The 12,982-nt window shown below is 44.9% G+C and overlaps 2 protein-coding genes across 12 annotated transcripts in view; one reads left to right on the forward strand and one right to left on the reverse strand.

The window, feature by feature from the left end:
• Nucleotides 1-12,982, forward strand: part of ANK1 (ankyrin 1) — a 622,216-nt gene that overhangs the window by 237,923 nt on the left and 371,311 nt on the right. The gene's annotated exons all lie outside the window — the stretch shown is intronic.
• GPAT4 (glycerol-3-phosphate acyltransferase 4) overlaps nucleotides 1-12,982 on the reverse strand; it is a 36,110-nt gene that overhangs the window by 6,059 nt on the left and 17,069 nt on the right. For all 11 annotated transcript variants that reach the window (XR_011534311.1, XR_011534312.1, XR_011534308.1 and 8 more), the window contains 8 exons: nucleotides 6,558-6,627; nucleotides 6,088-6,388; nucleotides 5,240-5,314; nucleotides 4,392-4,481; nucleotides 4,121-4,214; nucleotides 3,380-3,495; nucleotides 1,196-1,251; nucleotides 574-659 (listed from right to left, as the gene is read on the reverse strand). Coding sequence is in view for 6 of the 11 variants with exons in the window: in XM_008523157.2 (XP_008521379.1) it covers nucleotides 574-659; nucleotides 1,196-1,251; nucleotides 3,380-3,495; nucleotides 4,121-4,214; nucleotides 4,392-4,481; nucleotides 5,240-5,314; nucleotides 6,088-6,388; nucleotides 6,558-6,627 (888 nt within the window). In the remaining 5 variants the exon portion in view is untranslated. The remainder of the gene's footprint in view (nucleotides 1-573; nucleotides 660-1,195; nucleotides 1,252-3,379; nucleotides 3,496-4,120; nucleotides 4,215-4,391; nucleotides 4,482-5,239; nucleotides 5,315-6,087; nucleotides 6,389-6,557; nucleotides 6,628-12,982) is intronic.

The raw sequence follows: 12,982 nt of genomic DNA on the forward strand, positions 1-12,982 counted from the left end.
ACTGGATCTCATCTCTGGGTGAGCTGGAACAGTCAGAGGTACAAGCTCTTAGATGTGTCTCATGCTTATAAGCTGTCCTTGGTTTATAAAGATGATACGACAACCCAAAGCAGCGGAGGTAGTCTTCCTTCAGGAATGAGGATACAGCTGCACCCATCCACCCTCACCTCTCTATTAGATCCACTCGAGCAGCCATACCCGCCAGCCCCTCCCTTCAGCAAGCCACCTCTTCAAGTGAAGCACCTTACATTCTAGTTGGGTTTATGAAGAAAAAGGTAATGGGGGGAATACACACAGTTTATGAAGGGTGCGCCAGCTCCTGAACCTGGTGGTGAGAGCAAGGTATGGGCTGGAATCTGGCTGTGCCTCATTCAAATTCTCCCTAGTCTCTTCAACTAGGTAATGAACAGTGTCACGTTCTCCTTCTCTAGCATCCTACCCACACTCACCCAGCCCCAGGCTGCCCGCTGGAGTGGATCAACCCACTGACTGCTCCTTCCTCCACCTTGTCCTGCTGCATCCCATTCACGGCAGCTGCAGTAACGACCACACACACCCTCAGAGGTCATGTACCTTGATAGCAACAGGGTAAACGGTGGCTCCAATTTCAAAACTTCCCTTTTTGAACATCATCACCGATGTATTATTGATGCAGGTTCCTAAAATGCAGGAGAGAGTAAAATGCTATTTCTTTTGGTCCTTTACCCCAGAGATTAGGAGTTTAATGACTAAATATAATAAAAATTCTTCTAATGGCCCTTCAAACAGGATAAACCTGTCATCTCCCTAGCTCATAAATGAACACCTAAAAGAGATGGGCAAAATACTGTACTGTTTCCCATCCTCTGATTACAAGACCATTTCACTGATTCACACACACCAGCCTAGATAAAGGCCAGAGACACTCAGCAGACTTGGGAGGTCTCAGTAAGAACTCCACAAGAAGATGACACCCTGACGACAATAGAAGGATGGGATTTCTGCACTGGGGGAGTTCACACTATGGCAATCTTAGTCCAAATTCTGAATTCCCCTGAGTTTTCAGTCCCACAACCAACTTAAAGGGGACCTAACATTAGGCAGTGAAAACAGACATCCCAACAAAGGTTGAGACTTGGTTCCAAGGACACAGCAGAGACCCCAGCCTGCAGGGCTGCCCCACACAGAAGACCCCTGTGGTGAGCAGCCTTCTTACCCTCTGGGAAGATGAGGATGGGTAGCTTGCTTTTATCCTGCACATGCTCAGTCAGTCTTCAGGAGAGAAAAGTAAAACAAAGGGTCAGACAGCCTTACGTGCATCATCATCAAAATGCATTGAGGAATAATCTACATACATGTGACACTAGGTGGTACAAAAGCAAGTTAACAAATATGATCCTACCTTTCATGAACCCACAATCTTTATTTCATAAAGACAAAACTTAGAAGGGAAAATCAGATCACTATTTAATCCATACAACTGTTCAATTAAGTATTACAGTCTCTGCACAGAGGACACTGTTCAGACTGGGGACTGCACAAAGGACACGCCTGCCACAAGGCCCTGCCAAGAGCACCCTGAATAAATACCTGCTACCGAACTTCCTGACAGCCATGCTGGGTTGGACCTACAGTCCACCTGGCCAACACTGTCCCTAAAGATGCAGCAAAGGGAATTTAGTGGCGGGTTCATCTGTCCCCAGCAAAGATGGTCTCAGCTGCGTCCTGATTCCTCTCCATTTACTGCAAAGCTCCTGTCATCGCTTGTACTATACTGACCTTTTTTCCAAGCTTGAAAACAGAGCAGGACCTTGTTCCATTGCCTTAAGTGTGTTTTTATTTGTGATAAACTCATTTTGAGATTTCAAATAGCATTAAAAGTTCATATGCTGTTTCATCTGTGGACAGATAATTTTCGACAAAGGAGCCAAGAACATACAATGGAGAAAGGAAAGTCTCTTCAACAAATGGTGCTGGGAAAACTGTAGAGCCACATGCAGAAGAATGAAAGTAGACCATTATCTTTCACCATACACAAAAATTAACTCAAAATGGATCAAAGACTTGAAGGTAAGACATGAAACCATAAAACTCCTAGAAGAAAATATAGGCACTACACTCTGACGTTGGTCTCAGAAGCATCTTTTCAAATACCCTGTCTACTCAGGCAAGGGAAACAAAAGAAAAAATAAACAAATGGGACTTCATCAGACTAAAGAGTTTCAGCAAGGCAAAGGAAACCAGGAACATAATGAAAAGGCAATCCACCAACTGGGAGAAAATGTTTGCAAATCATACATCCAACAAGGGGTTAATCTCCGTAATATATAAAGAACTCACACAACTCAACAACAACAACAAAAACAACCCAATCAAAAAATGGGCAGAGGATGTGAACAGACATTTTCCCAAAGAAGATACACAGATGGTCAACAGACACATGAAAAGATGCTCAACATCATTAATCATTAGGGAAATGCAAATCAAAACCACAATCAGATATCACCTCACACCCATTACAACATCTATAATTACCAAGACAAAAAATAACAAATGTTGGAGAGGATGTGGAGAAAAGAGAACCTTCATACACTGCTGGTGGGAATGCAAACTGGTGCAGCCACTAAGGGAAACAGTATGGAGATTTCTCAGAAAATTAAAAATAGAAATACCCTATGACCCAGCTACTAGCTATTTATCCAAAGAACTTGAAATAATTCAGAGAGACTTACGCACCCCTATGTTCACTGCAGCATTATTCACTATAGCCAGAAAGTGGAAGCAATCCAAGTGCTCATCAATGGATGAATGGATAAAGAAGATGTGGTATACATACACAAAGGAATACTACTCAGCCATTAAAAAAAAGGGACAAAATCGTCCCATTCGTAACAACACGGATGGACCTTGAGGGTATTATGTTAAGTGAAATAAGGCAGATAGAGAAAGAAAAACACGACGTGATTTCACTCATATGTGGAAGATAAAGAAATACATGGACAAAGAGAACAGATTAGTGGTTACCAGAGGGGAAGGGGGTTGTGGGGTGGCATAAGGGGTAAAAGGGCACGATTATATGGTGACTGACAAACAACGTACGACTGAAATTTCACAATGTCATAAACTACTGCAATCTCAATAGTTTTCTTTAAAAAGTTCATATGCTGTTTATTACAATGAGTACAACAAAACTGGTTAAGAAACATTACTAACTCGATAAACAATACTAGGGTTTCTATATTTTTTATATTCCATGTCAAAAAAAATTTTTTTTATTATGAATGCAGTATAGGATTGGTGTAGAAGATGCTGTAACTCCACTGCGGAGGGATAACTACCCCTAAAATGCATCCTTTCTCTACAACTGGTCATACAGAACAGCACAATCTTGCTGGCTTACCTTTTAGCCACCAGGTGGCGATCTTTCACTTCTGAGCGCTCAAACCAGACATGAGGACAGGCCCTCACCATGGCTCTCTGAATCACACCCATGAGGCCACCATGCACTTGTCCCACCTAATCACAGACAAGGGAACAACTGGTGGTGAAGCCATCGTTGCACAAATCCCCCACTCTGTGGAGGAAGCCCCCAACCCCACAAGTACCCCAACCTTTCACCCTCTAACATTCTATTGATAACCATAAAGGTTTCTCACTACTAAGAAACCACTATTAAACTACCTGAATCTTAAATTTCTCCTTTTAGTCAGTGATTCCAAAGATGTGTAATTAAGAACATAGCTGAAAACCCTAAAAGGAAATAATGAAGTTGAGCAATACCTTGTGTAACAACGCTCTCCCTGAGCAGATTCTTCAACGCCCCTGACTCAGTCCTTTCAAATCCTCCTTCCCCACCGGTCACCATTTTCTATAGTCCACCTAAATATCTACAGTCTGATCTCCAACCACGCTCTCAGTGACTCTGCTCCGGACATCTCCTACCGAAGTCCCAAGGAGTTCCCCAAAGCAACAGAAACAAAGGTGACAACTGAGGTCGCCTAAAGGTGTAAACATGTGCAAAAATACGTTTACCTGTTTGTACCCTAAAGAAAGAGCTACGTGAAGGGTCCAGAGCCTCCCAGACCTGACCAGTCTAATGTAAGAAGGCCCACCCTAGGAAAGCCAGAGAAAGAGGTCTTACCATGGCGTAATAGCCATCGCTGGCCAAAATGATGACGTCAATAGGAGACGTGTGATTGGCCACACAGATGCCACCGTTCCTAGGCCTGTTTTTCCTGTGTTTAAAATGCAAAGCAACAAAAATTAGTGTGAAACCACTCATCTGGAACTCAGCCCGCACCTCGGCAGCCCCAGAGGCTCTGACTGAGCGCTCAGAGGAGCCCCGCCCACCTGCCAGAGTCGGGCATGTTTCACCAGCACCACGTCCCTCTGATTGTACAGAGCAACCTCACCTGTCGTGGTAGGTAATGATGGCCGTCAGGGCTCGCACGCAGATCCGATAGCACATTAAGTGGACGTGTTTACTCAGGAACTCCTTAAACCTGGAGCAACAGGACAGACGTTTTTGTTTTTAGTGTACATAAAGAAGACAGGAAAAACTGCTGACTCCAACAATTTAACTATCACTGCCTAGAGTCCTTTATGACTGCAAAGTATCTTTATAGATATTAGTATATATGGTAAAACCCTGTGAGGAATTAGCATCTTTATGTCTACACATGAACGAACAGAAATGACGAGAACTGCTTAAATTCACCTGAGTTAACGGGGTCAGCATTCACAGCCCTGAATTCCCAGCACAGGTGAGTCTCCTAGATCCCTTCCCCTCCCAGCAGCACCTAGGCAGGCGGAAGCAGGCAAACCTCCTCAGCAGCCCGGGTGGAAGAGAGCTTTACTAGCCCTGGAACTTTACCAGAAGGAGCAAATTCGTCTTTAAAAAAACAAACAAAAGAGCCCTACGTACATTTCTTGCCCCCAATTTATCGACACAGCAGAATACTCAAAACTAAACAATATGCTATAAAATCTGCTCACCCGGAACTACAGTTTTGTCGTTTCTCCCTTTTGTCTTTAAAATGGGAAGAGTGTGAGTCTCGGAGGGCACAAAGAACAGTCACAGAGCAGGATCAGTAAAAAATAAGACTTTAATGATGATGCCACTGTGATTACTGGGTTATTTTATCCACCTAAGATTCTGTGGATTTGGCTGTACCCAAAGCAGCAGGCTGGCCTTCAATATTGGAGCCAGCAATCCCAGAAGTAAGAACCCTTCAGACATGGACACTCGCACTCGACTCACCTCCCATTTGGCAAGTATCCCACCATGGTTGTGCCTACCACCAGAAGGCTAATGCCCGTGAAAGCAAGAGCTATCCTGTAACAAGAAGACAAGTTAAAACACAGCCAACAAATGCTCGCACCTAGTATAGAACTGAATGTGTGAAATGAAAATGGGTATCATGAAAACCACCCCATGATCCCATCACCCGGGACCTAGAGAAGAGCTCCATCTGGAAACTGAGAGGGCCTATCAGAGCCAGAGATCATTCTGATTCCAGCTCACAGTGAACTACGGAGCCGGCTTTCAGCTGACACAATCTCCTCAGGCATCAGGCAGCCAAAATGATGGAAAATCCTAACGTTGGCTGTTCTGCCCTCAGGCACCTGCTGCCCTGCCGTCTTACCCTTCCCTTTGGCTTTAAACCCTGGCAGAAGCACAGGAAATAGAGTCTGAAGGTACCAGCATCTGGCAAGAGAGACTCAGAACAGCACATGGTACAGAAAAACTCAGAGATCAATATTGCCTCTGCACCAGAGAGGCACGCTGGAGGAAAGAGTTAGCTGTGTCCAGGAGGAGTGGCCAGAAAGGACATTGTGTTCCCTGTCCCTGTGTTTAGTCCACCTGGACAAGCACTCTGTCTTTAAGACCCCAAACTATTTCTGTCTGATAGGCAGAGAATCCAAGGGCCTTTAAAGGATAACCAGCACAGTACCCTTCCAAGAGTCAGAAGGACTGGCCAGTGAAAGAATCACATTATCCTTCTTTCTAAAATGGGAAAACAAAGCGAGGAGACCGAGGTAGGGGGATCCTGCATCAGGCTTAGGCAGCAGCAGCTCAAGTCTGTCCCCATCAGGCCCTGCCCTCACCTGAGCGGCAAAAGGAAGCAATACCGAATCAGCACTCCCAAGCCCCATAAGACAGTGAGCCGAAGGCTGATATACTGGAAGTTATAATTGGTTCTGCTCAGCAGGTTCCAGGACTCCAGCTCCTCTGCTGAGAATCTCTTCGTCACCTCATCATCCATAATGGTCTCCATTCCTTTCCGGCAAAAGTAGAAAATGTCAGAGAGCTCAAACTCTGGAGTATTATCCAGAGCCTTACTACTACCACTTCGACGAATTTCTTTGATCTCTTCTTCCAGTGAAGTGGGATCTTTTGCAATGATTCCTGCAAAAGAGAACACCCCTGTCAAGCAGCACAGTGGGAGAACGCATGTTAAAAATACTGAGAGTACACATCCTGCTCTTAGATGGGGAAGAGCAGGTGTGGAATTAAAAGCTCCCAGGAACATATCTCAAAGGGATCTCTTAGGACAAGGATTTAGTCCCAGTCTTACCGTTGGTATAGGGCTTGTAAAGTTGATGGTTCTTCTCCTTGGCTCCTCTCTCCATTCTCAAGGTGGCCCACTGTGGGGGAAAAACGGCAATCAACAAGAATGAGATCTTTTCCTTCAGAGAACACCTCCATTTCCATGCTGTGAAAGCCTCAAGCCCAGTCACCTGAGATCGGATCGTAACCAAGAAAGCATTCATTCTAAATGGAGACTCAAAGCCCTCTCCTCCTAGAGCAGCCCCCTCCTTGATAAGGAGGACCAAAAGTTAAGTCACCTAAAGGAAAGAGCTGGAAACTAAGGAGCTTGGGTGGGTTTCTCAGGCCTGCTTCTCACTGCCTAAATCTGTCTCCATGTTCCTCAAGGCACTCACCAGCCAACAGTGCACACACCTCACACACTCCTTCCTTCCTGCCAAACAGCAACTATTCACAAACCACCACGTAAAGCATCCTTTAAGCTACTGCCTGCCACACAACGCTGCCTACTTCCCAAATTATTCCGAGAAAGCAACGATTTTAGTTTTCAAGTAAAGGATTTAAATAATATTTATGTCTGGACTGTCCATTCACCCTGAGTAACCTTTTAACAGGAGAACTTCACATCTGACACAGAAAGGCCTGAGGGGCTTAGTGTTAAAAAAAAGAAGAAAGAAAGAAAAAGAAAAGAACACTATTAAGAGATTAAAAATTCTAGGTTCAAATCCCAAGTTTGGCATGTATGCTATGTCCCTTAAGCAACTCATTCCAACGCTCTGAATGTTGGTCTTTTCTATCTACAAAACAGAATGGTATGTCAACCTCCTACTTCATGGGATCACTCAGGATCAAATGAGATATATGTGACACAACTTGGGAAACTATAAAATGCCCTAATTGTCCTCATTATTATTGAAATAATAAGGGACTCCAGAAGAGAGCTAGAAAAGAGAGGCTCTTCCTAGGGCTTCCCTTCCTTCACTAAAATCCTTTTAACTATAGGAAGACAGAGGCTGGGTCTCTCCCACTATCAAATCAGGACCGCTGGAGACACGAGCTCACTTACTCCCTACTAGCAGGTGTTATCACTGCACACAAAGTTATGTCCACTAGGAGTCAAAGAAATAGCAGAGATACCTTAAAAAGCGTCATTTCAAACCTGTCTCCATGGTGATGCAAGGTGGGCAAGAGCCCTCCCATCCCGACACAGCAGAATGCACACGGCCTGAAGCACACGCAGAGTCTGTGGCAGAGCCTTAGGTGTCCGCGAGAGCCAGAACCAGCACGGACACGAGTCTAACCAGTGATCTGACCTCATCTGGAAACTTCTTCAAACATCAAAGAGTTTCTTCTAAAACAGTTTTAGAAAAAACAGATGGCTTACAGAGACACCCACTCAAGGCAAGGTCTAAGGCAAGGAAACTCACATAACCCATGTTCTATATCAGATATTTAGCCATTGATGTCTTTTGGCTCTGTGTACAGATGATTTTTTTCTAGAAGAAAATGTATATATAACCCCCCAAATGGAGGAAGATGAATTCCATCCAGGGAAGAGGTGAATAAAGGATAAGAGAGTTGACAACAGCCCTGGCACACAGATCACTCAACTAGAGTTTAGGGTTTTCCATTTTGGCTAAGACTCTGTGTTGGTATTGCAAGCATGGTCAGAATCAGAAAAATGTGGTTCTGTCCTGACACCTCCGATACTTAGAGCAACAGGCAGGAATGTCTGACATCACGCCCCTTGAGGACTTCATGTCAGTGAGGACTGCTGCACTATGCAAAATTTGAGATGGCTGTGGTTTTTTGTTTTAATTGGGAAGGTACTGGTTAAATGAGATTCTACATCTCCTAGCTCTGCGACAAAGCTCTGTCACAGACATCCCCTTGCCCACCTACTTTTACTTCTAGCTTTACTTTTTCAAACTTCAGGTACCTTACAAAATGTTTCCGTGCCTAGGAAAGAACTGCCCAGAGGCCGGCCCCATGGCCAAGTGGTTACGTTCACGCGCTCCACTTTGGTGGCCCAGGGTTTCGCCAGTTTGGATCCTGGGCATGGACACGGCACCACTCATCAGGCCATGCTGAGGCTGTGTCCCACATGCCACAACTAGGACCCACAACTAAAATATACAACTATGTACTGGGAAGATTTGGGGAGAAAAAGCAGAAAAAAAAAAAAGAATTGCCCAAAGTCAAGAGTGTGTTGGGGGGGATCCCGGCCCGATGGCTCAGTGGTTAAGTTCGCATGTTCCGCTTCAGCGGCCTGGATCCCGGGTGCGGAACCTATACACCGCTTGTCAAGCCATGCTGTGGTAGGCGTCCCACATATAAAGTAAAGGAAGATGGGCACAGATGTTGGCTCAGGGCCAGTCTTCCTCAGCAAAAAGAGGAGGATTAGCAGCAGATGTTAGCTCAGGGCTAATCTTCCTCAAAAAAAAAAAAAAAAAAAGTAGGGAAAGAGGGCAGGGTTGAAGGAACCTGGGGGCTGGCTGGGAGCAGCCTGTTAAAGAATGGCTGGCCAGTGACTTGGATTACTTCACCCTGGTGCACAGGCCTGAATGAAAGGAGCCCTGTATGTCAGCGACGTCTGACGGCCACAGAAGTGGCTTCTCCACACTGTGAATTTAAGTAGAGTGTTCAGACATCCAGAATAAAACTGAGACTCCTAGGTTCGGAGCTCATTTCCCTATAAACCTCCTCTCCCTTCTCCTGATCTGAGATGCCATTTACTATGCTATTCAGTATCAGGTTCCTTATTCCCTTTTCAGCTTCTCCCAGACGGAGGAGATCATTTTAGGACACTAACAATGCTGGACTCTCAGGTAACATTAAACCCAATGCAAAGCTTGGCAGGTGAAACGAAGGCCCAGCCCTTAGAAATGCGCATGATGGCCTTTTTGCTGGTTCTTCACTCTACAGAACACTCCAACTTGGGAACCACTCACAGGAGTAAGGTGTAACTGTCGTGGCAACACTAGTCTCAGCGCAGAGCTTCCCTCCTTCAGTCAGCCTCCTGGGCCTTTTCCCATGACTAACTACACAAACCCCAAGAATCAGATGCTTACAAAAATCCGCTCCCCTCATCCATCGCCTTCTATTTCCCACACGAAGACTACATCTTTACCAAGTCTCTCCCTGTGTCAGCCATAATCTCTGTAGCTACTGTCCAATCCACACACTTGACCTTACAAAAGGGGCGCCCTCCCGTCTCCAATCACCCGCTGGTCCCCTTCTCACCTGGGTCCAGCCCTCATCATCCGGCACATGGAGGATAAAGACAGCTGCCCCCCAGCCCCAAGGGCGCCCCTGCCTCCAGCCCTCCTCCTGTGGTGCTGCTCACCCACGCCTTCGGGCTCCTCATTTGTCACTCAGTGCGCAGTCCTCCCCTGAAGGGCACTCACAGCTGCGTCGTGCCCCTCGCTCCGCTCACTGCTCACTCTTCTGCCTACACTAAGGCAATGGCTGTTTAACTGCTTGTTCCTCCCCCCCATCCATCCGAACACATGCTGCCAGGCTGCTCACATCACTTCTCTACTCAGAAACTTCCAACGGCTTCTCCAGGCCCAAAGACACACTTTGTTTTATCATCTACTTCATTCCCACCATGCACCAAATGTTTTTTTCTCTTCTGAACTATGTACCATCTCTAAACAAGCCTGTACTTTCTCATCTTTACCCACTGCACTTCTAGAATGCTCTTTCCTTTTTCAGATCTAGCTCAAATGCCAAATTTTGTATGAAATGCTGTCTACACAATTCCTCCAGTCAGAGCTGATCTTCGCTGTGCACTGTAATTGGCAATCACATTCTAACTTAGTTGTGAATGCATACGTTTGTCTTCCTACCGGACTATCAACACCTTGAGTGGCAGAAGCCGGAACTTACCCATATTTGCATTCCTGCAGTCTAACTGACTGCTTTGCATAGTAGGCAGTCAGTAAGGGCTGCATGTAATTAATCAACTCCCAATATTTCTCTTCCTCAAAGTCTCCCTATGAACAGACAGACCTGAAATGATAAAACCTAAAACTACTTCCTGTGACCGTCCCCACCACAACCGCATTCTCATCTCCCTCAGTTCATCCTTTAAGTTACTAAAGGTTAAGTTAAAATCAGCCTTCTCACTGGGGTAAGGAGGACAGGCCTGGTTAACATGACCTCTTTCCCTACAACCATGTGAAGTAGGTATTACTACTCCCACTCTCTAGATGAGAAGGCAGATCGGAAAGTCTGACGACAGTTTCAGAGCTGGGAAGAAAAGCCCTGGTATTCAAGCAGAGGGCACTAGACTCAAAAACTCACGCCATCACACCACTGCCCCACCACCTCCAACTTCCTCACAGCCCCCACTCGGTCCCAACTGACTACACTTGGGAGTGTAATGTCAACCAGCTGACAAATGTCCCATCTTCTCTAACCTGACCTGATCAATCCCTTTCACATCAGGCAAGAAAACTCAGGTCATTTATCTTTCTCCTTTATATCCAGGCTTTCTTCTCTGCCCTTTTCCAAATCATTCTCGACTTAGTTGAAAGTCCACTCCTAGGAACTCTACCCCAAATAACACCAACGCCACTGTAGTGAGGGTAAATCTGAAGCACAAACATTAAGATAACTCAAACACTTTAAGTAACATGCTGTCCTCTGCACTTGACCACCTTCAGCAATTTGGCATCAACAGGACCTGCACTGAGTTAAGCTTCCAGGAGAGGGAACAGAACAGACGCTGACCCACCCAGACTCTACATTACCTGCTCGGCAGGTATACCAAGGCTCCTTTATACAGAAAGACGAACTAACAGGGGAAACTAGCTGTTAAGACAGGGCTTACTTAGATCCTCCAAAAGCACAGGTATATGTACTGCATGGACCATTAGATGCCCAGTTTTAATAATCTTTATGAAGATTATCTAGTAAAATGTAAAAATGGCTGATAAAATCCCCAAAGAAAACATAGATACAAAATTATACATACATGCTATTAACACAACCATAAAATATGGACACATACTGCCAGAGTGAAAGGTGATGCACACAAAAAATTTTTAAGTTTATAGGCTGTGGGGCATGAATGAATGTTTAAAATTCTTTAATGCTAACTGAAACAAGTCAGATGGAGAAAGACAAATACTGCATGCTTTTACTCATATGTGGAAGATAAAAAACAACAAAAAACAAACATATAGATACAGAGAACAGACTGGTGGTTACCAGAGAGGAAGGGGGATGGGGGAAGGGTGAGAGGGGTAAAGGGGGACATTTGTGTCATGACGGATAGCAACTAGACTTTTGGTGGTGAACACGATATAGTCTACACAGAAGTTGAAATATAATGATGTACACCTGAAATTTACATATTATAAACCAATGTGACCTCAATAAAAAAACAGAATTCTTTAATATTATATTATGTCTGGCTATCTACTGCTATGCAATACAACACTCCATAACTTAGTGGCTTAGACCACCACCACCATTTATTTTGCTTATGAATCTGCAAACTGCACAGTTTGGTATCAGATGAGTGGCTCAAAGGCTGGGGGGCTGGAATCCTCTGAAGGCTTGCTCACTCCTGTGTGTGGCAGTTGATGCTGGTTGTCAGAGCCTTCCAGGGTCTGTGAGCTGAACACCTACATGTAGCCTGGGCTTCCTCACAACATGGTGGCTGGGTTCCAGAGGCAAGCATCCCAAGAGCCAGATAGAAGTTATACTGCCATTTCTAACCTAATCTCATGTCATCCAGTGTCACATTCCACCACGTTCTATTTCTTAGAAACGAGTCCTGAGGCAGGTCCCCATTCAAGAGGAGATCAATCCGACTCCACCTTTTGATGGCAGATGCCAGAATCACTTGAGGAATTTTTTAAAAATGCCCACCCAAACCAATTAAATCAGAATCTCTTGGGAGTGCTCTCCATTCTAGTGCTCTCAAGTAAGTACTTTAAAAATGTTTCCCCAAGTGATTCAAATGTGTAGTTAGCAGGAGAGACCCACAGAACTGGGATGATCTCTGAGCTTCCTTCCACTACAAAATTATATATATATATCATGCCAATTTAGGAAGGGATGAAGAGGTTAAAGAAAGCAAAATAAAGGTCTCTCCTCCACTAAAAAGCACTCACAAGGGCAGGTGTATTTTAGAGACATACATGGATACACAGATGTGTACCTCCCAAGATCTAAAACCAGTTTGGCCAAATCCAACTTCCATCTAATACTACCGCTGATAAAAATCATATTCAGTTCTTACTGTCCATTAAGATAAACTCAGAGCAGTAACACTTCACCAAGGGTGAGAAAAGACTGGACACTCCTGGAGCCCCACCCTATGTCCCTGCTGGTATATACCAGTCCTTTCCAGCCCACTCCTTAGTCTAGCTCATAGCCAAGTTGTAATTGTCCATGAGACTCAACAGGACAGGACCCAGAACCCTTTAAGTGCCAGAT

Source organism: Equus przewalskii, chromosome 28, assembly GCF_037783145.1.
Source record: "Equus przewalskii isolate Varuska chromosome 28, EquPr2, whole genome shotgun sequence".
NCBI classification, from domain to species: domain Eukaryota; kingdom Metazoa; phylum Chordata; class Mammalia; order Perissodactyla; family Equidae; genus Equus; species Equus przewalskii.